This window comes from Mastacembelus armatus, chromosome 6 (genome assembly GCF_900324485.2).
Source record: "Mastacembelus armatus chromosome 6, fMasArm1.2, whole genome shotgun sequence".
NCBI lineage: Eukaryota > Metazoa > Chordata > Actinopteri > Synbranchiformes > Mastacembelidae > Mastacembelus > Mastacembelus armatus.
The window spans coordinates 10,507,309-10,531,180 of record NC_046638.1 but is presented as its reverse complement, the minus strand read 5'-3'; the positions used below and the strand labels follow the sequence as shown (position 1 = coordinate 10,531,180).

Genomic DNA, 23,872 nt, shown 5'->3' with positions numbered 1-23,872 from the left:
TGGTAAATCATGAAGGTTCATGCTATAATTAGTTCCAACATTTTGTTGTCCGAAGATCCACTTTAACTTTCTCTTAATTTTTGGCTGAGATATGATGAACTAACCCATCCTGAAATATTTACACAGCTTCCAAACATTAAAATAAAAATGTAATATTTTAGATGCACAATGATATGAAATCTGTCATGTGCTGGTTAATTAATTATTTTGGTGCATGAGGGACATGCTGTAGTTTGCAAAATCTCAGTAAACACTGGGTTTGGTTCAGCTTCAAGTCATGTCAGCTGGATAAAAACTCTCAATCACTTAAACCCCCTTAACAGTCAGGAGGTTTCTGCATTCTTTCCCTTCATAGAATTTAGGTAAAAATGTTGACATTGCTAGTAAACACAAAGTTTAGAAAGAAGTTGAAACTTATCCAGTGCACTCTGTTCTTTGTGAGTTTGGAGATATTAGACCAGGGATCTCCAACCCTAGTCCTCAAACGCTACTATCTTGCTTTTTTTCCAGATATCCCTGCCCTACCTGCTGCTGATTACCTAAACCAGGTGTGTTTCAGCCAATCAGAAACTAGCAGGGGCAGGGATACTTGTAAAACCTGCAGCACAGTAGCACTTGAGGACCAGGGTTGGGGATCCCTGCACCAGTCTGATTACAAAAACATTGTACACACCTGCACTTGTGATAAATTTAAGCTTTATAACCTGGGTTCAGGTTGTCGGTTTGCAGCTCTTCAATAAATCATCAGTCCAGCATCTCCAATTCCAACGAAGTGTCAAAGGAACTAAAACCTCAACACCTCCTCCTCATTGGTTTCATTTCCTAGAAATTAAACCAAACTTAACATATCAAAAGCTGGATTTCCTGCACAGTCTGAGGTTCAGGGCTGTAGCCCTGTTGCTTAGGGTTTTTTTTTTTAAGTTACATTTTTTGATAAATCCAAAGTGTTTTTGTGAGTGTTAATTCCTGATAAGTGGTGCCTGATAAGAAGTTTGTCTCCTTGTGTCCTCTGTGCCCTCTGTTTGTGCTGCTCTGGCAAGTTAAACCTCTGAATTCCAACAGTCCAAAGAGGATGAGACAAAGTTTATGTGCCAGTGACTCCTAACAACACAGGAGTTTAGTAAAGCGTTACTTTTTGCGGTTGATCTGAAGAGCGAGTCCCCGTGCAGTTCCATGTGTCAAGCAGAGTATTATGTCTCTGACAGGCGGTTCACTGGAGCATCTACTGGCTCCATCATCCTGTATTTTTCCTCTAGTAGAGGTTCGTTGCCCTGTAGGTGGATGAGCGGTTTGGAATGAAGTCCAACTCGGCTCTCCTGATTCCTCTTGTTGTAGATGTTAACCCTGTGTTCCAGCTCAGGGCTGGTTTTGGTGGAGCCTGCCGGACTAGGTGGTTTAAGGTTGACCGGGTCCAGGCCCTTCTGAGTGAGACAGGAGTCCTCGGACAGAGAAGAGAGCAGCTCCTGCACCACAGCACTTGGACTCCCTCGAGGCTGAGTGCCAAGGGCTAGAGGGCTACTGTATGGTGGAGGGTAGCAGCGCTGGTCGCTGTAGTCTGTGGAGGTGGACGCCTCGCGCACTGTGGAGCTGCAGTCTGTGGTGGAGCCCAGTGTGTGGCTGCTGATGCTGTGCTGGTGGGCGCTAAAGCTGGTGCGGGACACAGTGGTGGTGGAGGCTTCGCTGACTAAGCTGCCAGTCCGCTGCAAACGGCTTGACGCCGCTGCATCAGCACTCACCAAAGTGGAGGGAAGCTGGCTAGGGTTGTTTGGCAGGTGCACATCTATGGCTGCTGTGGTGATGACGCGTGCAGGGTCTGGGATCCCCATATCTACAAAAACACAATATACAAGACCTTGAAATGGTGTGGTGCTAGAAAAGAATGCTGTAGAAAAGAGTGAGGCAGGATCTTGTTGATGCTCACCACTACTTGGCTCACTGTAGTACTGGCTGATGTAGTTGTTCATGTCATCTTGGCCATGGTGATCTGAAGAGATTAAAAACATCCATAATATACTCTGTCACAGAAATATATTTAGACTGGATTCAATAAAAGTGAATGTAGTCTAAATGTGTAGAGTTACTTATAGGTAGTATGATTAACTTACGTATAACTGTACAATTAATTATTTTTTATTTTAGAAATTTAATCTTTTTCTTTTTATATATATATATAAATAATAATAATAATTAAACGTATTGTTCTAGCACTACCCGAATGAGCTACATTTGACCCTAACTCAGATGTCTACCCTAACCCCCTAACTCTAACCTCAACCCAACCTCCCCTTCCCTCACACCTCACATTTGAACCCCACACAACTCACAAACCACCTACACCCCCCCTACATAAAGCCTCCCTCCCCAACTGCCCCTTATCAACTGCACATGTCACAACTCAGTTATGGACCACACCAGCCCACACAATTACACCCCATAGAGGCTGCGTTGAGAATTACATCATTGTGATTTGCAATTACAATTATTTTAATTTTTTCTGTATTTCTGTATTTGTACTGTTGCATGCCCCCCTAGCATTTAATTTAACATAACAGCACTAGTTCTCAGGGTAGTCGCCATCACAATAAAACCCGTCTCCTCCACGTTTATTATTTTCTCTAAATAATTAGCATCTGCCCTAACCCAAAACCTTCACCTACACCACGCATCCACACGTGAACCAGTCGGCCCATGTAATTAAAATTAAACAAACCCCAATCCTAACACTGAGCCTAACCCCTCTAACCCTAACCCTGACCCTAAACCTAACCCCCAACCCTAACCATAACCCAGAGCGAACCCTAGCCTGGGACCATTTTCTAACCCTAACGCTAACCCTGACTGTGCCTTTCCATGGCTGTCTCACAGCCTCCTGGGGGCTGTGGGTTGGCACTCTCCCATTCCCATTAACTCCTAAATTGGTTACGCCCAAAAACATCCAATTGTCTACTTTCCATTCTAATAGCACAATGTATCAAGGAGCTTGAATGACATGTGCTGGCAAGTGCCTTGTCATTGGCTCTGTATTACAAACTACTCTGCATCATATGAAGTGGGGCGAGTCATCATGATAGAACTACTTTAACCTAACCTTAACCATAACCCTAACCCTGACCCTGACCCCCTAACCCCGACCCTGACCCCCTAACCCCCCTAACCTTTTGCAGACCCTAAATCAGTCAAAAAATATCTTTGTGTTATTCAAGGTCCCACAAGACTGTTAGGCACCCTATATTCCTTTATGTGTATGCTTCACATATTCATTTTACGACTGTCGCGAGATGGGGCATTCATCGTTGAGCCTGAAATATGAGAGAGATGATCGTCAGATGATCAATGCCATGTGAGTGCATGAGGAGCATATTAAAAGGATTTCTGAGTGGAAATACTGTCATTCGGATGTAGGGCAGGTTGCACGATGAATTATAGCTTTGATAAAGGGAAAGCCTCTTCGCCTTGAGCCCCTGACATCACCTGCTCTGACAGCACTTTGTTGCTTTAAGACCAATAAGTTATGACCTGTCATTGTGTGAAAGGTTTATAGTCCATCTAGCTGTGACACCAGAATTTTGATGTAGACTGTGAGATGAATATTTGTCAGACAAGGACACCAACACTGTGCTGGTGTGTGATGTCCACTATTAACACACAGTTTTGTTGGGTACAGTAACCAGAAAACTCTCTTTGAAAGACTAACCATACATACATGTATATCAGTTCAGTGTTGCTGCTTAGGATGAGGAAGAATTTCTCATTCAACCAGCCTAAATGATTTAAACATGCATCTTCCAGTCTTGAGCCAGTTTCTTTTATATTTTGCCCATCACTTACTTAGTAATGTACAGGAAATCTCAAACATCTCACCATCTTCTTTTTTGTGTGGGGTGATGACTTGTCATACAAAAGTCAGCCCGACTCCCCACTAGTGAACAGAGATCTTTGGTAGCACGTAATACAAAGGAATGTGATTGTTTGAGACAGTTACCTGTGGGGCCCCGTGGCTCCCTAGCTTTGGTAGGCCCGAGATGCTCAGAGGCCCCAGGGGCCAGTCCGTCCACCTCCTGGAAACTGCTGCTCTGTTTACCCCACATATGATGAATCTGCATGGCTGCCTCACGCTCTGCTACCAGATCCAGGTCCTGCTGGGCAAGGTGAGCTCTCAGCTGCCTGATTTCAAACTTACAAGAAAGAGGGACAAATGGGAGAACTGGAAAATAAAAACAACAATCTATAACAACATTATTATTACCTACTTATTATTTTTACCACTTAAAAACAAATATAAAATTGTGAAGGAGTTAATCAATTACACTGGGATAACACACATTGCTGGCTATCTGATATCCCAAAGACAGGTCTAAAAAGCTTTATCTAGTGATAATATGGGATTTGTTTTGAAGACATCATGTCTACCTTTTTGGCGACAGGTTTAATTTTTTTCTTTCATAACACTTTGCTTCCCTCTGCTGGCTACATAGATTCACTGTAGACTGTAAGTAGGTAAGAGATAATGAAACACACAAGAGGACATACTGCCTGTTCCTGGCAGATCTGGGTAAGCCGGTCAAGCTGTTCATCCCTCACTGCCTTGGCCTTCTCATACTGCTGGATCTCCAGCTCCATCTCCACCTTTACTTGCAGTACGTAGGCTAGAGCGACAGGGCATATTATGGTAAGTTTTTATTTCAGAAAACCATTTAATCTTCTGCCTGTCAATTATAATTTCAACTAAACACAGAGGACTGATATTGCCAATACCACAAAGAGCACACTGCAGTTTTTGTCTCTGTGATCTGACAGTAAAGTACAGGACACAGGGAACATCTGGCCCCAGCCTCTCCCGCTCCTCACCATCTATGATCCTCTTGACCCTCCAAATGCGCAGTGTGATGATGAGACCGATAGCATCCCAGGGGCTGCTGGGGCCGTTGGCCACTGTGGAGGCCACCATGGGGGCCAGAGAGAGGACGATGACAGCTCCATCAAACACCTGACAAGACACACACACATCATTTCGCTGCTGTGTCTGCAGCTTCCACTGTGCCCAGTTGAGGTGTGACATTGAGGGAGTGACACTGCAGAAAAAGGGGACCCAAGTCAAGATTAATGGGACCCATGGGAGCTTACCTCTACTTTGTTCTCTATGTAATCCCATATTCCCAACACCACAATCCTGAACACCGTCTGAGACAGACAATGAGAAAGAGATGGAGACAGAGAACAGGTTACATAGGGGGGTAAAAGGGAAGCAAACAATGACAGTGAGGCAGAGTACATTAATAATAATAAACATAAGAGTAAATAGTATTTCTTTTGATTCAAATTTCTGTAGTCCCTCCAGATTTTTTAAAATCAATGATGCAAAACATGCAATGTGAGAGAATTTCATCCAGACAACACAACAGAGGCTGCAGTCGCAAACAACACTACCTTTTCTCCTCCTCTTCTGCCATCCCACCCCATCCTTATTTCAGATATGCAAGGTTGCACACTGATGGCTACTCATAAGTAAAACCTGAGCTATAAAAACATTAGCAGTGTGGTGGTCAGGTTGTAGGGAACAAAGACAAATGTTGCTGGATGTAAAGAAAATGGTAATCAATACAGCACACCTGAGGTCGTGAAATGATTTAAAACTATTGGCACAGAAAAGCTCCATCTGCATTTTAAGGTGGTTGTGGTGTGGCTCAATGGAATGGATCTACCTGGGGTAGATCAACTGTGCCAGGTTTTTAAAAAAAAAAAAAAAAAAAAAAAAAAAAGGAGCTATGCAAGAATTTTTTTTTTTTTTCAAACTAGTGATGCAGGTCTGTTTGATGTTTAATCTTCCAGTCAGTACATTAGCAATGAAACTATACACAAGTTCACCTCCACTAATCACAATCTAATCATGCTGTCGCAGAGGGCATGGGGCGTTTCAGTGTCGTAGGTATTATAATGAGAATCTGTTGACATGCTTCACTGGCTAATACTGCCTCATATTGCACAACATAGCATTAATCGACAGGCCGCTGCATCAGCTGTAAGTGAGACTGTTTTTGTGTTGAGAGGGGAGAGGACAGACACTCACCTCAGTGAAGAACACAGAGAGGATAGCAAGGCTGATCCAGTGGATGATACTAGCAAACTGGAATGCATTATTAACTGTAGAAAAACAAACAACACAGAATAACTGGTTATTTACTTCAAAATTCATACATTTATATGACATGAACCGTCATATTGTATATGCATGTGTCTGTATCTTCCTGCCAATTCACCAGGCTAATTAAAGACAGCCTCAAACAGCACTCAGCTGCTGGCCAAGGCATTTCTCTTTATGTGCCACCTCTTCCCCCATCTGTCTTTGTTTTGGTCTGTTCAGTGATCTCTCAGTCCATTCATCTACCGTCAGTCTTCCCCACACTCATTCACCAGCCAACTCTGTGTTGCCTGATTTTCTTTGTTCAGTAATTCTCCTTAAAGCATTTGTTTTATTTTTTCCATGCTCATCAGCCAGTCAGTCCCTCAGGAACAATAAACACTTGAATGCATTTGGATAGTGCTGGACTGACGCTTCGGTCATCTGTGTTCCTCACCAGGCTCTCTGACATCAAAACAGGTCATGACCCCTGTCCATCTACTTATGAAACAATGAGTCCACCAGGCCAGATGACGCTGATGAAGGTGATACTCGGTGACATGAGTCATACTGGTATTTTGACCACCTGACATTTTGTGTTGCTGGTATATTCCCTAGATCATGATTGATCGGTGCCTCAGGTGCAGCAATTCATCACCAGTGACGCAGGCTTATTATAGTAGAAGTACAAAATGTACCACATTCACACACTGCTAATACTGTGATACATTATATTAATATGAGCATGTGATATAAAATGTCACTGTCATCTTTTCCTCACAAAAAAGTTAAAGATTCAAGTGGCACCTATGATTTTTGTTATACTTTGATGAGTTTCCATATGTCTTACATTCATACTGGCTTTACTGCTGTAACCTCTGTGAGTACATTACATCCTTGCAGTTTAATGTCTATGCTAATTAAGGTCTTGTGAGCTGCTTTGTCTTGGGTGAGTCTATGCATTGACCTATGCATTGCCTTTGCATACAATTAGTAAACTATTGTGCTGAGCAGTCCACTTTTCTCCCACTCCAAGTAGGTGATTGCTAGTCACGACTGTAATGAATGACGGTTACAAACCCCCTCACCAGTGTGATGTTCTCCAAACCACAACTACCTATACATCCTGTAGGTAATCTCAGCAGATGTCACAATGTTATTACTCACACTGCAACAGCTTGGTGTCTATGAGCAGCTCCAGAGTCAGCAGCAGTACCACCACAATGACACAGGCCACAAGGAAACAGTTGAAGCCCGCTGACAGTAGACAGACCTGCCATAGCGCTGCCCTCCTCCCACAGCATGGCTTCAGCCAGTTCGACCTGAGCAGGGGGGATAGGGGGTGAGGAGACAGAGTGGAAGAAGGCATTTAGAAGAGTCCTGGGTATAAAGGTAAATGATGGGTCTTGTGGTGGTGTTATTTGCACATGTTACACTGGTACAGAGGGTATCTGAGAGCCGGCCTGCAAGGTCACATCAATAAAACACAAGAAGCATTAAGATATACAAATTGTGAGGTGTAGTCAATCTTCACTTCGCTCACTTTTCAGTCAGCTGATTCTAAATATTAGCAGCAGAGGGCACTATTCCGCATACAAATAATTTGGATGCAGAGCATGCATTTTGAAATTAATTTACCCTCTTAAATTTAATGTGGAGCATAACATGTTCTGCTGCACTGAGATAATATATTATAATGAAGTTATTCTGTGGATGAACTCATTACTACTTTGCCCCTTTTCTCACTGCCTCATAAAACCATTTATTCTTGGCTTTTCTGCATGCTTCCTCTTAGAGCCCTAAATGCCATCATCAGGCCATGCAGTCTACCTTTTACAGCAGCTGTCTGTTTGTTTGTGCCCATTTTTTGGAACGATTACATGACATTTTTTTGTAATCTCCATTCAAGCATTAAATAATTTTTGTTTCATCAAACCTTTGCTTGCATATAGAATAATCTTGGATTTAATGACTACAAAAGTCAGAACTAGATGCTTTATACTCTCTGTTACACAGCTATAGGCTCCAGCTCAGTAAAAGCACACTTCTGGACGAATTAAGAGTCTTATGTGCTTCAGTTTCATCCATGCTGCTTCAGTGGGTCACTGAATGGGACTACAGTAGCTGGATGGCAGCATGATGTACTGTACCTGTGCCGACATGAACGTGTGGTTGCACGTGCATCATCTGGTGGGTTCAGTTTGCACACAGCCAAAAGGACAATTGCTTAACTATAACAATGCCTTCATTTTATTTTCCCATGACAGTGTTTGTACCCTCATACCTGCATGTCATGCTGGATGCTGTGATTCCTGATCACAATGTCTCTGTGTTAAATGCACAGTCATTCTGCCTAATGGTTGACCAGCTGCTGTTGTATAAAGTTTCCTCTGAGAATATATATTTTCCATTAGTTTAGTGTGTGTCAGTGTCCCCGGTGTGCTTACTCTTTGTTCAGGTACATTGTGCCTTAAGATGTGAGTGTCAAACCAGCCTTAAATTCCTATTCTACCCTACAGCTTTCTCCAATCAGAGATTTGTGACTGACTGAGACTCCTGGGGATTTATGGTCAATAAATAATGACAAGTCCTCAGGAAGCACGCAGGGCTTTCCCTTCCTGTCACAGCTTTTCATTCTGTGCACACATACACACACCAGTTCTGTTCTGTTAGAAAGCCAGGTGCAAAAAAAGGAAGGTGTGTGTGTGTGTGTGTGGAGAGGGTTCTGCTCTTTCTTGGAGGCACCACTGAGAAAGGCAGTATGTTCCTTCGAAAATAGCTATCTGTTGTCACCGGTCCCCATAGGAGGAAAGCTACGGGCAGTGTCTGTCAGAGGACAAGAGAGGATGCAATTTATTCTCTCCTCCTGCTTGAGCTCAGACTGAAAAAGGCAAACACTGAGGGAGGAAATGGTTTTCAAAGGCACTGGGTCTCATCCAATAGCGAATAAGAAAGAACTAGAGAGGAAGAAGGGGGAGTAAGGGAAGAAAGATGCTGATTGTGGTAAAGAATATTTCTGGCTTATTATAGTTTGGGTGTTATTGGGGTGTTTAGGCCAATAGTAGCAAGGTAATTGCTGGAATGTGGGAACATTGCTTAAAAGATGCCCAGTGGGACATATAACACAAGCAATCTCCAGATTATGCAGGTTTTATTAAAACCCAAAGTTAGCTGAACCTTTTTGGAAGTGGTACTGCAAACCATGATTTTTTTTTTTTTTTTATTAACTGATCAATAGATTGGCTATAAATTGTCCATTGTAATAATCCATCACAGTTTACTAACTTTTTTAGACCAACAGGGACATTCTGTATTTGGACAATCGGGAGTTATCATTGACATTTCTGCCACAGTCACTACTACTTTTCCTCTAAAAAAAAAAAACAAAACAAAAAAACAAAGCAAAACAAAACAAAAAAAAAAATGCCTAAGGCCTTGTTTGTAATTTTTGTAACGGTCCCCTGTTTCTTGGCTCACTGAACCACACTATGGCCAAATGGACAAAACTCTGAGAATAATACATAAAATGGAATAAATTGGAGTTATCTCTTGAGATGAAAAAGAGAGAGGCGATCCTAATAAGCATTTCCTTTTTTACAAGAGAATCTGAGCCACCAGTGCAGCACATCTACATATCCTTTCCTATCTTTCACTGGGGTCAGAGGAGAGGCTAAAACCTAATGTCAGGGTTCTCCCAGTGGCTAACCGATGCACTCAGCTCTCCACAACAACCCTCTGCACCAGCAAATGCCAACCGATTAGGAGCTCAACACCTGTGGTGACAAAGAGGTGGTAGAGGGCAATGGTATCATTAGCAGATACAAAGGAGAATCTGTTCCCAAGGAACAATGTCAAACCCCATCTGCCAGTGGAGGATTGCCAAGAAAAATAAACATTTACCTAATGATACACCTAACACAGTGACCGGACATTTGTGGACCATTAGTGAGAAGCACACTCTCCAAGAGATGCCTCACTTACCTTTCGGATTGAAAAACATAATTTAACTTGTACTGTGTGGAATCATAATTCATTCAGACCTCTTCCACAAGCCAGGCAGAAAAGGTATTAATTTAATAAACCTGTAAAGAAAAACCATGTCTGGAAGCAGCGTAAATGGCAGTGATGGATTACTCCCAGCTCAGAAACTTAATTTTAGGGAAATCACTTTAAACCTTGAACGCTGAGGATCTGAAGTATTTATGAGGAAATGAGGCTGCTTCAGTTTTGGAGGAAGGCAAGGAAGAAAACCATTTAACTCTCTTCCAGGGTCATGGCAGGTTCAGATCAAATGTGCAGGGTTGGTCACGCATATGTAAGAGTATGGGCATGTCATCACACCCACAAACACTATTAGAAAATTGTAGCGGAAATGAGACATGCAGAGAAGCATGTGCCGTGGACAGGTTCATAAAGATATAGTGGTAACACACAGAAAAGTGAAATGTGTCCAACAGTAACAGAGAGTGAAGGGATCATGCTATTGATCAACAGTGGCCTGAGATGGAAGTGATGGCATGCTATGCCTGTGGCCGGCTGCAGCTGCCCTTGCAGCTGAATGGACAGACAAGACAGAGCGGACAAAGACATCAGGCAGAGTGCCTGCCACAGAGGTAGGTGTCTGGGTGTTCTGTTGGGACACATTCACACAGACAGGACCAGAGCTTTTAAGTAGCTCTCACTAAGGTGGGGAGCCTATCACAAGAAGAATCTCTTTCACTATGCTGTCTCTTGTAATTGAGACAGGATAAAATACAATGTAAACTCATTAGGTGAAAGTTAAATGGAAATTAAATCAGAGTGGTGGTGCTTTGCTTGTGTGTGTGTGTGTTTGTGAGTTAAGAGATACAATGAGAGAGCATGGAGAAGAGCTGCAAAGGGGAAAATTCATTCAGAAGTAATGAGTCTGAAAGACTCTATCAGCTCATCTAGGTATTGATTGTAACACACACACCGACAGGAAGGCAGACATGCAAACACAGACACCCTCACTCACACCCACCCACACACACACACGCACCCACAAATGAACAACTGCAAGCTCTAAGCTCTTCCGCAAAATGTTTGCAAAGATTAGCCGAAAATAGTGTTGCTCTGAGTGACTTGCACTGCTGTGCCAGTCCTCTAAATAACTAATTGGAACCGTTGATTAATACCTTGATTGCACATTTACAACAGAGCAACTAAAAAAAAAAAAAAAAAAAAAAAAAAAAACACTTCTGCATGTTAGGGTACAGACCTGTGGCATCTCACTCACTGTTACTTGGTTTGAAAATCATTCTTCATACTATGAATCTCAAAACAGAACAAAAAAAATTTACTAAAACATTAAAAATTAAAATCCTTAAGATGAAATGATGTGCACTTGTGCTTTCATCACAGGTTATGACCAATTTCCAAATTAGAGCTGGAATGATATGGTATGTTGATTAAATGATTAGTCACTTAGTTGACAGAAAATGAACAGGTAACCATGTTCGGAACAGAATACGAATATGTCAGATACTAAAAGGACACTACTTGACACAAGTTTTCTGTCTCCTCTCTCAGATTCTCTCTAACTGTAATGATAACTACATGGCCCTGTAGTTTCTCCGGTATAACCTTCAACCAATTCACACCAATCTGCTGAACTCAGCAGGCTGAGGCAGGGGAAAATGGACCACAACTGTGCGCCTGCAGGCTACTGAACAGCAGAGGTTGGAGGACTTCATCTCATTCAGACTGTTCAAACGCTATGTTACATTTGTGCCTTAACCTAGTTTATACAACCCCTTTCATTTAAGCCATGATATATGCATTTTCCTCCAAAGAAAGCTTGCGTTTCTTGAGAAAGCAAACATGGGTCATTCACATAGATTGCAGGTAAGTCAAGACAAATGCCAACATAACAAATGCCTAAATTCTTTCCTGTGTAACTGCTGCTGACTCATCACTGTGTGTTTTATCACAGCCAAAAAGGAACAGAACCTCTGAGACAGAGAAACCAGCTAAGCAATAAAAAATGCTGAATAAAGTCAAGTTATCATAGGTAATCAATTGTACATTTTAGAGCTTCCATGTCCCATTGCTATTAATGTCTGACATACTTATGTCTGGGGATTTAGATTTACAATATAGTGTCAAATCAAATGAATAGGGCTAAATGATTACCAGAGCAGGTACATTAAGTTCAGGCTTTAGTCATCTACTTGGAAGGCGTTAGATTAATAAGACAACTTTTTTTAAATCTTCCGCAAGAAAATGAACTTGTCTTTCTAGTTTAACCAGACCTTTCCACCTGTTTACAATTGTGATCAGCTATCATCTCTTGTACTCAGGTACAACTTAGCAGAGAAGACTCACAGCTGGACTTAACCAGAGAAATGGGCCATGGATACTAAGCAAATGGAGATGGATAGGGCTCCATGTGCAGAGCAGCAGACGAGCTGTCCCTGATAAATGGGTTTTCACCAGGACACTTGATCTCTCTCGCTCTCAGCCTAAAAAGCAATCTCACACTTTGCATGTCTGTGAATATTAACAAACCCTCAAACCCTGCACTCAAATGTCATCTATTGTGTCGCACATGGTGCCAGGCAAGAGAGCCAATTTGATGGAGAGGACTGTTCCTCTGTGTGTTTGAAATAGAGTTGGGGGGTGGGGGATGAGAAATTCTGGTTTCTTTTCAGACATCCATCAACACTGAACAGGTATAGTATGGCTCTGATTCCAAAGCGCCATGAAATATTGCTGCTGCCAAGATTTATACTCGGTTCTGGCAAGGTCCTTCAGAGCTACGTTCCACAGTCAAGATTTTTCTAATTATTCCATCTTACTTCAACCTTCAGCATGGTTTGATTATGAGCATGCTGACATACTGATATATCAATACAGTGAATGAGAAGTGGCTACAGAACTTTATTTCTGTATGGATGTCAGAGCACTACACTAAGTAATGCAATTCATTCAGGCTGGCTTGAACATGTCTACAATAATCTAATATCTGACATTTAATGTGACGCTGTATTACCTAGCAAATGTGTTTGTCACCTATGTAACATGACACAGGGTTAATCCCACGCTACTATCTAGCACAGACAGACATGACATTCATCAAATAGAGATTTCCTTGTGATCTTGAATCTGGTAGCTTTGAGAATGAATGTATGGAGGAAGGTTGTTCACCCCGTTCCTCCCTTCACCCTTTTCTTTGTCCCATCTGCCTCGTTTCTGCTTGAGTCAAAGCAGCAGGTTGACCCACATGAACCACTCTGCCGCAGTGCCTCTCATTCTGCTGTGAGCTGATCTGAGGATGAGAACCCAGGACATGCAGCCTGTGATGCAAGACCAAAGTCATGCACTCCAGGAGACTGGGTCTGATAAAGGTCAGGAAAAGAGGAACGTCTCAGTGCACCACATTGCTGCTGCATCACTTTTTAACTTACATGTACTGTGCCTCATATGTAATCTGAAAATGGTTACAGTGAAACAAATCTCAAACATTTTTTCTTGTAGGCAATTTAAAATACAACCTGATTAGAAAAACTGACAGATGGATTTAGATGGATGCTCAACATTACCATAATTTGTTGTGAATTATAACCAAATCCATCCATCCATCATTCACTGCTTATCCTTACAGAGAAAACCCACACAGACAAGGAGAACATGCAGACTCTACTCAAAAAGGCCAGAGGTTCAAATAGGATTCAAACTTTGGACCTTATTGCTGTTTTAACCAAATCCATAATTAAGTTATTTGTATATGTTTGCACACACATCTGCTGTCACTGCAATTTCACACATTTATTTGGACAGCATGGGTTACTGTGAGCTTGGCCAGAGCATAATGAAAATATAAAAACATAGCAAAAAGTGCAACTTAAAAATTTTTTTTTAAAAAAATCAGTTTTTCTGTAGTCCAAAGGTGGCCACCTATGTCTTTATATAATGTGAAGTGAAGTCACACCACCCTCATCTTAGACTTTTCCAGCCAGTTCTGGCAAAGATGGCACTGCTAAATCTATTAATATTTCCATCCAGCACAGAATCTGAAAGCACTGCATGTGCCCCTTGTAGTCTGCTAGAACATCCACCTCCTACATAATCGCCCACGTCTCCTGTTAAAGAGCCACGAAAAGCTGCCATGCTAAACTCAATACACATCTTTGGTGTGCATTCTTCTGCTCTTTTTTTCAAAGCCATATGGAACAAAACAAAACAAAGCTTGTCAAAGGTTTAGGCTTAATTCACAAGTACTGTCTATCTCTGAAATCACTGGTATGTTTTTATCAAGTCCAGATACAAACACAAGCACTGACCAGAAATTGAACTGAAAAAACTGAACAGCCATTCTTATGCTCATATTGAAATTAAAATAGGATCAGAACCCGCTCATGTACCGATTACCACAGGATACATACTCCTCCACAACAGTACATGATTAAGATTTGGAAAACAAATTCTCTCTTTAATCACCAAAACTGAAGCAAAAAGCAACTGTGACATCAGCAGTGAGGCAGCAAAAGTGGATTTAACTTCATGTATACAATTATTTACAAAGTTCTAACAGTAACCCCGAGTATGCATAGAAATCACCAAGATTTATAGAACCCACAGAGTAATAGTGATTCGTCAGTTTTTTTGCTCTGCCATCATGGCCTTTGATAGTCTTGATTTTTTCAAAAATCTTGCATCACACAACACATTCCATCGTTTTGTCATTCTTGCGATGTTACACACATGACTCACAGAGGCAGCCAGAACACAAGACATCAAGACTATATTGGTTTTTCCAAAGAGCAGTTCCAAATGACAAACGTGTGTATGAAACTGATGACAGGTGTGTTTTGGAATGTGTGTGGCCTGAAAATCAGGAATTCCAATCTAAAAAGCTCACTGAACACACTGCAATGTGCACGAGTGACAGCGTGTACATTGTTTCCACTAGCCTACTGAATACTTTTGAGCTTCCTGAAAAGGATGCTTCCTCATCGAAATGGATGGCAATTACTTTTAATAAAAACAGAATATTTACTCTGTTGACTTGATAAATCAGCAAGAGACACTGTATGTCTTGGCACTGCATGACTTTTCCACTGCACCATGCCAAATTCCAGGGGACCAGGGTGTCATATGGTGCCATATGATCGTGCCCGCTGTGATGATTATTTTGCTGGGCTGCCAGATCCTGCCCTCTGCTGTGACATTGGTATGTGTGTCTTCTGTTCTTTTTGTAAGCAAGAGAGAGTGAGAAAGATATGTGGGAGGAAAGAGAGTGGGTGTTTGGGACAGGACCCATCTGTCCCTGCCCTCTGAGCCACAGAGCCATGGGCCCGGACTGGGCCAGAGCAGGCAATGTCCAGCCGGACATGGTCAACTCACACAACAGGGCTTGGACGGCAAAATGCCGGATGCTCTAATTAAGCTTATGCTGTTTGTTGACTTTCTTTGCATGGATGCCAGCATCACAGCATGCCAAAGGGTTGTGAATCACACTTCCTGAGTGGAAGGCCATGGACACTGGCTATAGGGGTGCTCTAGGAAGGGTGTCCTGAAAGTACTGGCCCTTCAGCCTGGTGATTTGGTGATAAGAAAACAACATGAACCCAGGACAAGCAGGCCTCATGGACAGAAGCAGCACAGCCACAGGGCTCTGACATTTCAGGAAAGCTATGGTACTATCAACACACTTTGCATCTGCCAGGAATCGGCGTTATGAACACAATTTCTCTCTCTACACCAGATTGAACTGAAATGAACACATCAGAAGACACATTGTCCATTTAACATGGTGACACTAATAAATTTGTTGCCAAATATCTCAGCTTCCAGATTCAAATATAAAATGAGGAGTGATTCAATATATCAGGTGTAATTACCATGTGCAATAACAAGCAATGGAAAGAGTGACAGCATAGTTTTTCTCTGCCAGGGTAGATTATAGATTGTAGTAATTGCAATTCTGCCTTAATTATGGATGTAGCACTTTTATGCAGCAAGCTGAGACACTGCTTCAGACACCATATCTCTAGTATTTTCTTTTTGGTATAGAAATTAATTACAGAAAGATTTCCCTGATAATCATACAAACAAATGACTTTCCAACTTCCTCAAAATGAATCTTTGATATCCACATCACAAGCTTGACATTCCTTGAGTACTTCTTTTTCTACACTCAAATTGCTGTTTCATGGTAGCCAAACCCATCATGAATGTTCACTAAAAGCACATTACCATAATCTCTAGAGAATGTTTAGAAAACAAAAAAACAGAAAGTGAAGGGAAATGCTGGAGTGAACCTATGGCACATACCCTTCTCTGTTGTCCTCTTCATCTGGGTTTGAGATGAGCTGGGATCCAGCGAGGGATATATCAAGGGCAGCCAAAGGTAAATCTCTGTAGGCAAAGCTGACCAGTTGAACAGGGGCCACACACTGGTTGTCCTCCTCCACCTGCTGGGAGATCACCTCCAGCTCTGAGGCTCCAGCCTGGGGAGGAGCCCTGTGACACACACACATGAAATCACACACACAGATGCACGCGCACACACACAAGCACACACGCACGCACACACACACACACACACGCACACACACACACACACACACGCACACACGCACACACAAAAACGCAGTCATACACACAGAGTAAATGTGTTTGCTTTGAATGTCATCATAGGTGGTTTTGCTTGTTTTATATAGTGACTAAAATGTGTATCTGCTGGCTGTCACTTATACAGTAGTGTCCGATGCACAATAAAGATGGCAGAGTTGCAGGCTGTGTAAAAGTGTGCTTTTTATTTGAATTAGCCAATACACCTACTTGAAAAAGACTCCAGGTACCAAAGGGTAATAACAACTATTGGGACTGTACCTAATTTTGATGAATGCAAACACAAACAGGGTGTGAAAGTCCTTGTTTCTACTGTATACTGGAACACTCAGCAGGGACACACTCAGCTGGCAAGAAACAACAATGCAGAGAAGTAAATCTCAAACGACAATACAAGGGGAATTTGCATCCAAATTCGCATCAATCATAGTGAACAACTTGGTGTTCCTTTGAGTTTTACTAAAAATTGTGTTTACCCAGTTGCCAGTAGCTTTTTAATGTTAAAATTTCAATTAATGCAATCAACTATGCGCAAATTAGTTATAGTACGTGCAAGTCAGTTAGCTGCCAGAGTGATGGTTTTAAAACAAATGATCACAATTCTAGTCACAATATCTTTTGTTTCTCTCCTGGATGTGATTTTTCTGAAGAATAGAAGATGAACTCAATATTTGTCTGCAGACAATTCTTAAATCCTAGATACCAGAGTGGCTATTAAATGCTCAAAACTGCATTATCACCTGATTATAACATACTGTAAAAAAATATATACCCTAAATAAAAGATATTTAGTATTCACTGAAGCTTTACCCAAGTTTCTGACAAAATACTAAAACCAAATGGAACCAAATCTTTACCTTTGGTATACTTTTAAAAATAGGTGAGCCAAAATATACACACAACAATAACAAAACAAATTACACTGTACAGCAAAAAGGGGGTATAATTTGGGTTTTTCCCCTTTTAGCTATATTTGGTGGAATCAGATAAGTGTCATTTTATCTGCCAGTGAAGTCCTAAAATTTAAACGTGTAGGGAGGGCCGTGATCCTTCAAGCACAGCCAATAGCAGACAAGGAGAAGTCACCCTGGAACATGAGTCTCACACGGCTTGGAAACTGTCCCAGTGCAGCCAGTGTGGAGACATCAATAACTTCAGTGCTTAACAGTGGTGGAAGGCATTGATTACAGGCTACAGGGAACAAAAGCCATTGAGGTTGGTGAATTCTTCAACCTCTGTGCTGGAGGTGAAACAGAGGGGAGGAAACGATTAGTAGAAGATCACTGAGCAGACCCCCCTTCCTGTTAAATGCTGCTGTAGGCCGGCCTGAGAATGAAAATAGGTCTTTCTTTTTCCTGACTTACTTCTTGACTAAAAGCTGTTTAATGGCGCACTTGAAAGGTAATTTAGTTATTCTCATATAAAACCAAAGATCACTGAAGCTATAATGACTTAATATGGTATAACAGATCTATGTAATACAAACTTCTATTATTCTTGTGTCCTCACTACATAAAATGTGTTGCTTTCTCACCCTTTAATTATCTGATCCTCCCATTACGCGAGTCCTGGTAGATGTGTTGTTTGGCTTGAGGGTCAAACACTCATATATTAAAATGCTCACCATAAAAAAAAAAAACAAAAAAAAAAACCTGTGCATTAGTGTTATCTGTGGATTTAGCACCTCTGACCAATCGCAACAAAGACGCTAATCAGTCGTGACAGACACAAACTGTTTAGTGCATCAAAATCACATTTATGGACAATCACAGAGCAGGCCAGGAGCCATTATGCGCGGTGCCCAGTGGAGTGGCTAGTTGCCATCTTGGGAAGGAGTGAGCTTCACAGCTTTCCCTCTGCTCCCTTCAACGATGTAAGCAAGTGCAGCCAGCAGCATGTTAAATGCTGGGATCTTTTCAGAGGCATGTGATATTAACAAATACCACTAGGAACCAAAAACACAGGTTTGTGTTTTAAGCTTGTATGTTTTTTCCTTTTGTAACTTGTCTCCTTCAGAGTAACATAAATCCATAGTTATTCCCCCATGCAATGCAGTGAGCTATAGATATATAAAAATATAAACAGCCTTTAAAGTCATTGCCTAAACTATGTAGTGCTGTTTGTCATGACATGACAGACATACATACACTCTCCAGTTAACACATTTCTTGGTAATACATACAAGAAGCCATTTTTTCCACAGACAGATTCAATAGGAAACTTTTCTTGGCAAGACTCTGTGATACTATACATCACAATTCTTACCAGTAATATATTCTAGCTACCGTTTTCACCGCCTTGTGTGAGAAAGGTCCTCAAATACTGCTGAACTCAACACGAAGTAAAACTAATTTATATCTTTATACTCTAAATATGAACTCACATGCACATAAATAAGGTTCAAATGCCGACATAGGAAAGTGGACTTAACTTTCCTATTGGCTCTGAAACTGTAGCCGACTTTTCCTATAGCACAGCACTCAGCCTTTGGCATCTATGTGTGACTGTACAGGAAGGTGGTTGTTTAAAATGATTTCTTCCATGGTTTTATATGAATCACGGTTTAATTAAAAAGTAACAAGCTTAAGATTGTTATAATGCTACGCAAACCCAAAACCGGGTGATGAGACTGATCCTTGTCTGTTGATATTTTAAATCACCAATCAGAGGAATAAGCTTTTTGCAGTGGTGTTTTGAAGTGCTGGTTCAGCATGAGCTGGTGGTTTGCAGAGGGCTTCGGTATCATTGTCATTCTGAGCGCTCACTGTCATGGTGTTTCTGGGCAGCTGTTTACAACCCATCTGCTCTGTCCTACCCAATAAGTTTATTTGTGGACACTTGGCTATGCCACAGCAATTCACTGTCCTGGTGTCATCAGGAAAGTGGGAACAATGTGCTAAATCACTTATGTGGGTACCGGCCAGATTTATCAGCAGTAGCAGCCCCGACACAAGCTCCTGCCACAACGGTACATTTGTAACATCAGCTCATTTGAGCAATGTTTGCTCTTTTGAAGTCCAAGGGGAAATTACAGCAGTTGACAATCCCAGCGCATCAAGGAAGAGTGAAAGCTTTTTGTTGGTCTTTGGAGTCTTTCCTGTTAGAGAAAATGCATCAGCTTTGAAAGCTATAGTTGAATATCTCTATAACCTCAGTTAACAGGCAGAGAGAATGACGCTTAAGACATTAAGATTTCCTCTGCTGCTACTTGATCTACAATGACAACGTGTTAGTCCAATCTCTCAATACTTTCACTTCCTGTCTGTGCCACTCAGCCCCACCCCATTCATGGAAGATGATTTAAATAATTTTCTAAGGAAAACTATACCATAATACATTAACAAAATCCTTTTAATAAACTTCATTATTAAATTAACTATAGACACAAAAGCCTGAGAACTGCTATTTTAAATTACAGCAAAGATTTAAAAATCGGTATGATGAGGTAAGCAGACAATAATTCCTCAAGCAGTAAACTTCTAATCAGCAGACTTTATGGTGATTAGGAGGCAGGCTTCATTATGCAGAGAAATTAAGAGCAGCGTGGCACAGGATTTTGTGACACTGAGGTTAGATACAGCAAATGTTAACTGACCTGTTTCAAAGCCACTAGGCTCCTCAGGGTGTGTGGTGTTTGCTTTTTTGTGTGCTGAATGGTGGGGGGTACTAACAGCTCATTCTATAAAGTGAAATGGAAGAATTCTGCCTCATCAGTGTTTCTGTTCCTTTTGTTAAAAATTATACGTGTAAGGCTGTGTAATTTTTCTTTTTCCATTTTTCCTTTGCTTGCACTGCTATTTCAATGTTAAGTACATGCAGCCATAAAGAAGACTGCACTGTTCTATGAAATTGCCACATAAAATATTTAAACAAAATTCCTTTGAATTTGCTGTATTTGTGCATCCAATATTTTTCCCATCGTGCCCCCCACTGTTTCCAGAACAGATATGCAATGGAGCAAGAGAGATAGAGAGAGTGAGCGAGGATTTACAGCAGCATCAGGGGTGAAAATAACTCCAAAGACCTTTCTCTGCATGAGAGTTTACCATCTGTCACTTCACAGAGAGTCACTGGCATTCTGCAGTACTAAACCATGCCTCTGCGCGACTAACCAGTCAACACATCCTGCATATTTTTTGGTTAAAGATGTCTTGCACCAATGTTCACGTAGAAATGGGCTTGGTAATCAACCATAAACAGTGCTAATCTGCTCCTCTGAGGTCTGGACAGAGATCTCTGTTCATTGGAAACAGCATCCTGTGCCTTTAACCAGAAGATGCAACTGACTGAAGAGATTTTGCATTCACCCCTCACTCCACTCCACTCCACTCCACTCTACTACACTACACTCCACCTCCTCCCACTCCACTCCATTCCATTCCCCTGCTTCCTCACTCCCGCCTTCTCTTAGCCCCAACCGTGGCTGTCATCAGAATGCACGGGCTGTCTCAAGGACCACACACAGAGTAATTATTAATAAGAGAAGATGACAAGTGAACACCCCTCCTGAATGCAAAGAGATGCCAGCAGAGACCGGAGATGGACGATCTTTCCATTACACTCAGAGATGCTGGACGAGGCTGAGCTCTGCTTTCCCGCGTTTTCTTGTTCAAAAGCCATTCACGTGAGGGGCATGAGAATATTCAGGTCTCACTCAGTTAATCATAGTGCCTTGTTCACAAACAGTGGTTTAAGATATCACACTCGTTTTCAAACAAGACTCTGGAAGGTGCTGTACTTACTGGGGGTTGCTCATGCTGAGGTCTTCTTGTTACAAATAGACATCCACAAAAAATGACCTCAAGGGTGAAATGTGATTTCACTGCTGCAGTGACCTAGCTCCAACCACACCTTTAGAAACAACAAGAACAATGTTATTACTACAAGAAAAAAAAAAAAAAAATCATCACGCAAAATCCATTCAAGACTTTTGTGGCAGCTTCAGTCTTCTCACAAGGTCTATTAGATTAGACCTTGTGAGAAGACTATTTTACAATCTGCTGTTTCCATTTTCAAGAATTAACAGTTAATTTCAGTACCATGAAATATTTACGGTATATACAATAGAGACGTATAACACAAATGTATGCACAATAATGAAAACAGCATCAGTGTCTTTGCTTGTCCTGAAGGCACCCTGTTTTAACTTTAACTTTGGTCTGTTCAACCATTTTCCTGAGGAGCACTAAACTGTAATGGATTTTAAATCTCCTTCAATATACGCTTCGCTCTGTGAATCAGGGGCTGAGGAACATCACACCTCTTGCATAGCAAGTACAGCAGGATGCTAGCTCTTTGTGCCACAGGATAGAGAGCCATTGATGTCCAAGTCCATTCAGTGAAAACCTACTCCAGCTGCTTTGCGGGGAACAGAGACGATATGACCAGACACAAAATTCACAAACACATATGAAACTTTTTTTTTTTTTTTTTAACATGAAACATCCGCTATTACAAAGAACAGTCGAATTCAAAGTGTTGCAGAGCACATTTAAAACTAAACTCAGTTGTTAACAGGAGATGTGTTATAACTGCAATGTATTGCTTAGTTCACAGCTTAATATTTTCCTAATTCCTGGATTTGAACTAGTGTATGACACAGAAGTGAAAACCTTCAGACATGGAGAGGTGAGGAGTCAGCATTCACAACCAGAGCAGACCACAGCAGAGTAATATAGTGAAGCACAGCAGATTAAATGCTACTCAGGATAAGCCAGCTCAGGTCATTCAAGGGCTGAGAGTGATATTGTTTCATCCATTTGTTCTCTTTAGCACAAAAACAAACAAAAAAAAAAACCCCAAAACAATTGATCTAGCCTTGACTTGCAAAAATAATGGTTAATGCATTGCCAAAATACATAAAGGTACCTCTCTTTCTGCAAGGAATCTAAATAGAGATAAATCACACTATCAAAGAAGTACAGTTTAGGGTGCTTCATTACTAGAGGTGGTCGTCCACAGAAGCAGCAGTTCTTTACTATTTAATTTCACCAAACAAACGCTGGAGGCTATTTTAATGCAGAATTTCTGCATTGAACCTAATGATCATGCATTCGCAATGATTTTCCAGTCACATATAACTATATAAAGAGTTATGGTGCTCTTAACGTTTTCATTTCTGTGACTTAAGAGGCCATCCTGTCTCAATCTTCCCCACTAATACACCAGCCACCCAGGGCGCTTTAAATGAAACACTGCCTGGAGAAGAAACACAAAGACATACTAACCTCTTGTGTTTTCTTGCTTTACATTGTGTAAAGTGTGGTCGTGACTGCTTTGCCCTCGCACCGATGATGGTAATATCTCCCTCATCACCGATGATGATGATGATGATGATGATGATAAGTGGGAGTGAAGCTCGGATCTTGCTGTGTGTAGGCTGCGATTCCCCTGAAATCTACGTTGGACGAGCACCCGTATCGCCTCTCAGAAGACAGCGCACGACGAAAACACCTACACCGGACTGAAAGCACCATCCTTCAGCGGAGACGACGACGCTGTCACTGAATCAGGAAGATAAAGATATCTTCGGCATGATGCATAAATTGCTTGCAGGGCTTCCCCCACACCCCCCCTCCACAATCACTCCAGGGGCTCCATGTGCCCGATTCTACAGAAAGAGGTTCATGACCGGGAGCTGTCCAGGTGCTGAAAACGGGATTCCAGCGGTTACAGATGTGTGACAAGCAGCGCCGTCAACGCAACGGGAAACTGGTCTAGATTCGCAAGCCACACACACACGCACACACACATACAGCATAACATCAAATAAAACGCACATGCAGCCTATATTGCTATGGAGCCATAAGAGCCTGCAGACGTCCCTCTTTCTATGCCACCATGGAAGCGTCTACGTAGAAAAACACTCTCGCTTCACTTCACCTCTTGAGCTCCAGAGTTCCTCGCGATAACAACCAACCCACCCGCACGGGGGGAGGAAGGAAAAAAAAAAAAAAAAAAAAAAAAAAAAATCACTAATACTCTTACAGTGACTTGAAGTCACTCTGTGAAGCTGCATAGTGAGTTTATGATGACCGAGTCTGTTTACATATACATGTAATTTATCAATCTGTAGCGTTACTATAGCTACTGTGCGCAGAGGAGATTCTTGTGTTGCATCCTCACAATGCAGCACAAGAATTAAGCCCTGGACACACC

The 23,872-nt window shown here is 41.6% G+C and overlaps 1 protein-coding gene across 1 annotated transcript; it reads right to left on the bottom strand.

Annotated features, from left to right (window-relative positions):
* Positions 1-604: 604 nt before the first annotated feature.
* tmem266 (transmembrane protein 266) lies at positions 605-21,581 on the bottom strand. The gene is made up of 10 exons (XM_026312351.1): positions 21,457-21,581; positions 16,415-16,603; positions 7,286-7,440; positions 6,068-6,141; positions 5,125-5,181; positions 4,849-4,987; positions 4,531-4,646; positions 3,983-4,175; positions 1,922-1,984; positions 605-1,828 (listed from the first exon to the last, which is right to left on the bottom strand). Exons 1-10 carry the CDS (start codon positions 21,468-21,470, stop codon positions 1,191-1,193), a joined length of 1,638 nt encoding a protein of 545 aa, XP_026168136.1. The 5' UTR covers positions 21,471-21,581; the 3' UTR covers positions 605-1,190.
* Positions 21,582-23,872: the final 2,291 nt, after the last annotated feature.

Bases quoted from the DNA above. Each gene is read 5' to 3' on its own strand.
- tmem266 (XM_026312351.1), bottom strand. The intron at 7,441-16,414 runs GTATGTGCCATA...CCCCCTGCTCAG, and splicing joins GAAGAGGACAACAGAGAAGG to GTCGAACTGGCTGAAGCCAT. The intron at 1,985-3,982 runs GTAACTGTCTCA...TAATCTCTTCAG, and splicing joins GGAGCCACGGGGCCCCACAG to ATCACCATGGCCAAGATGAC.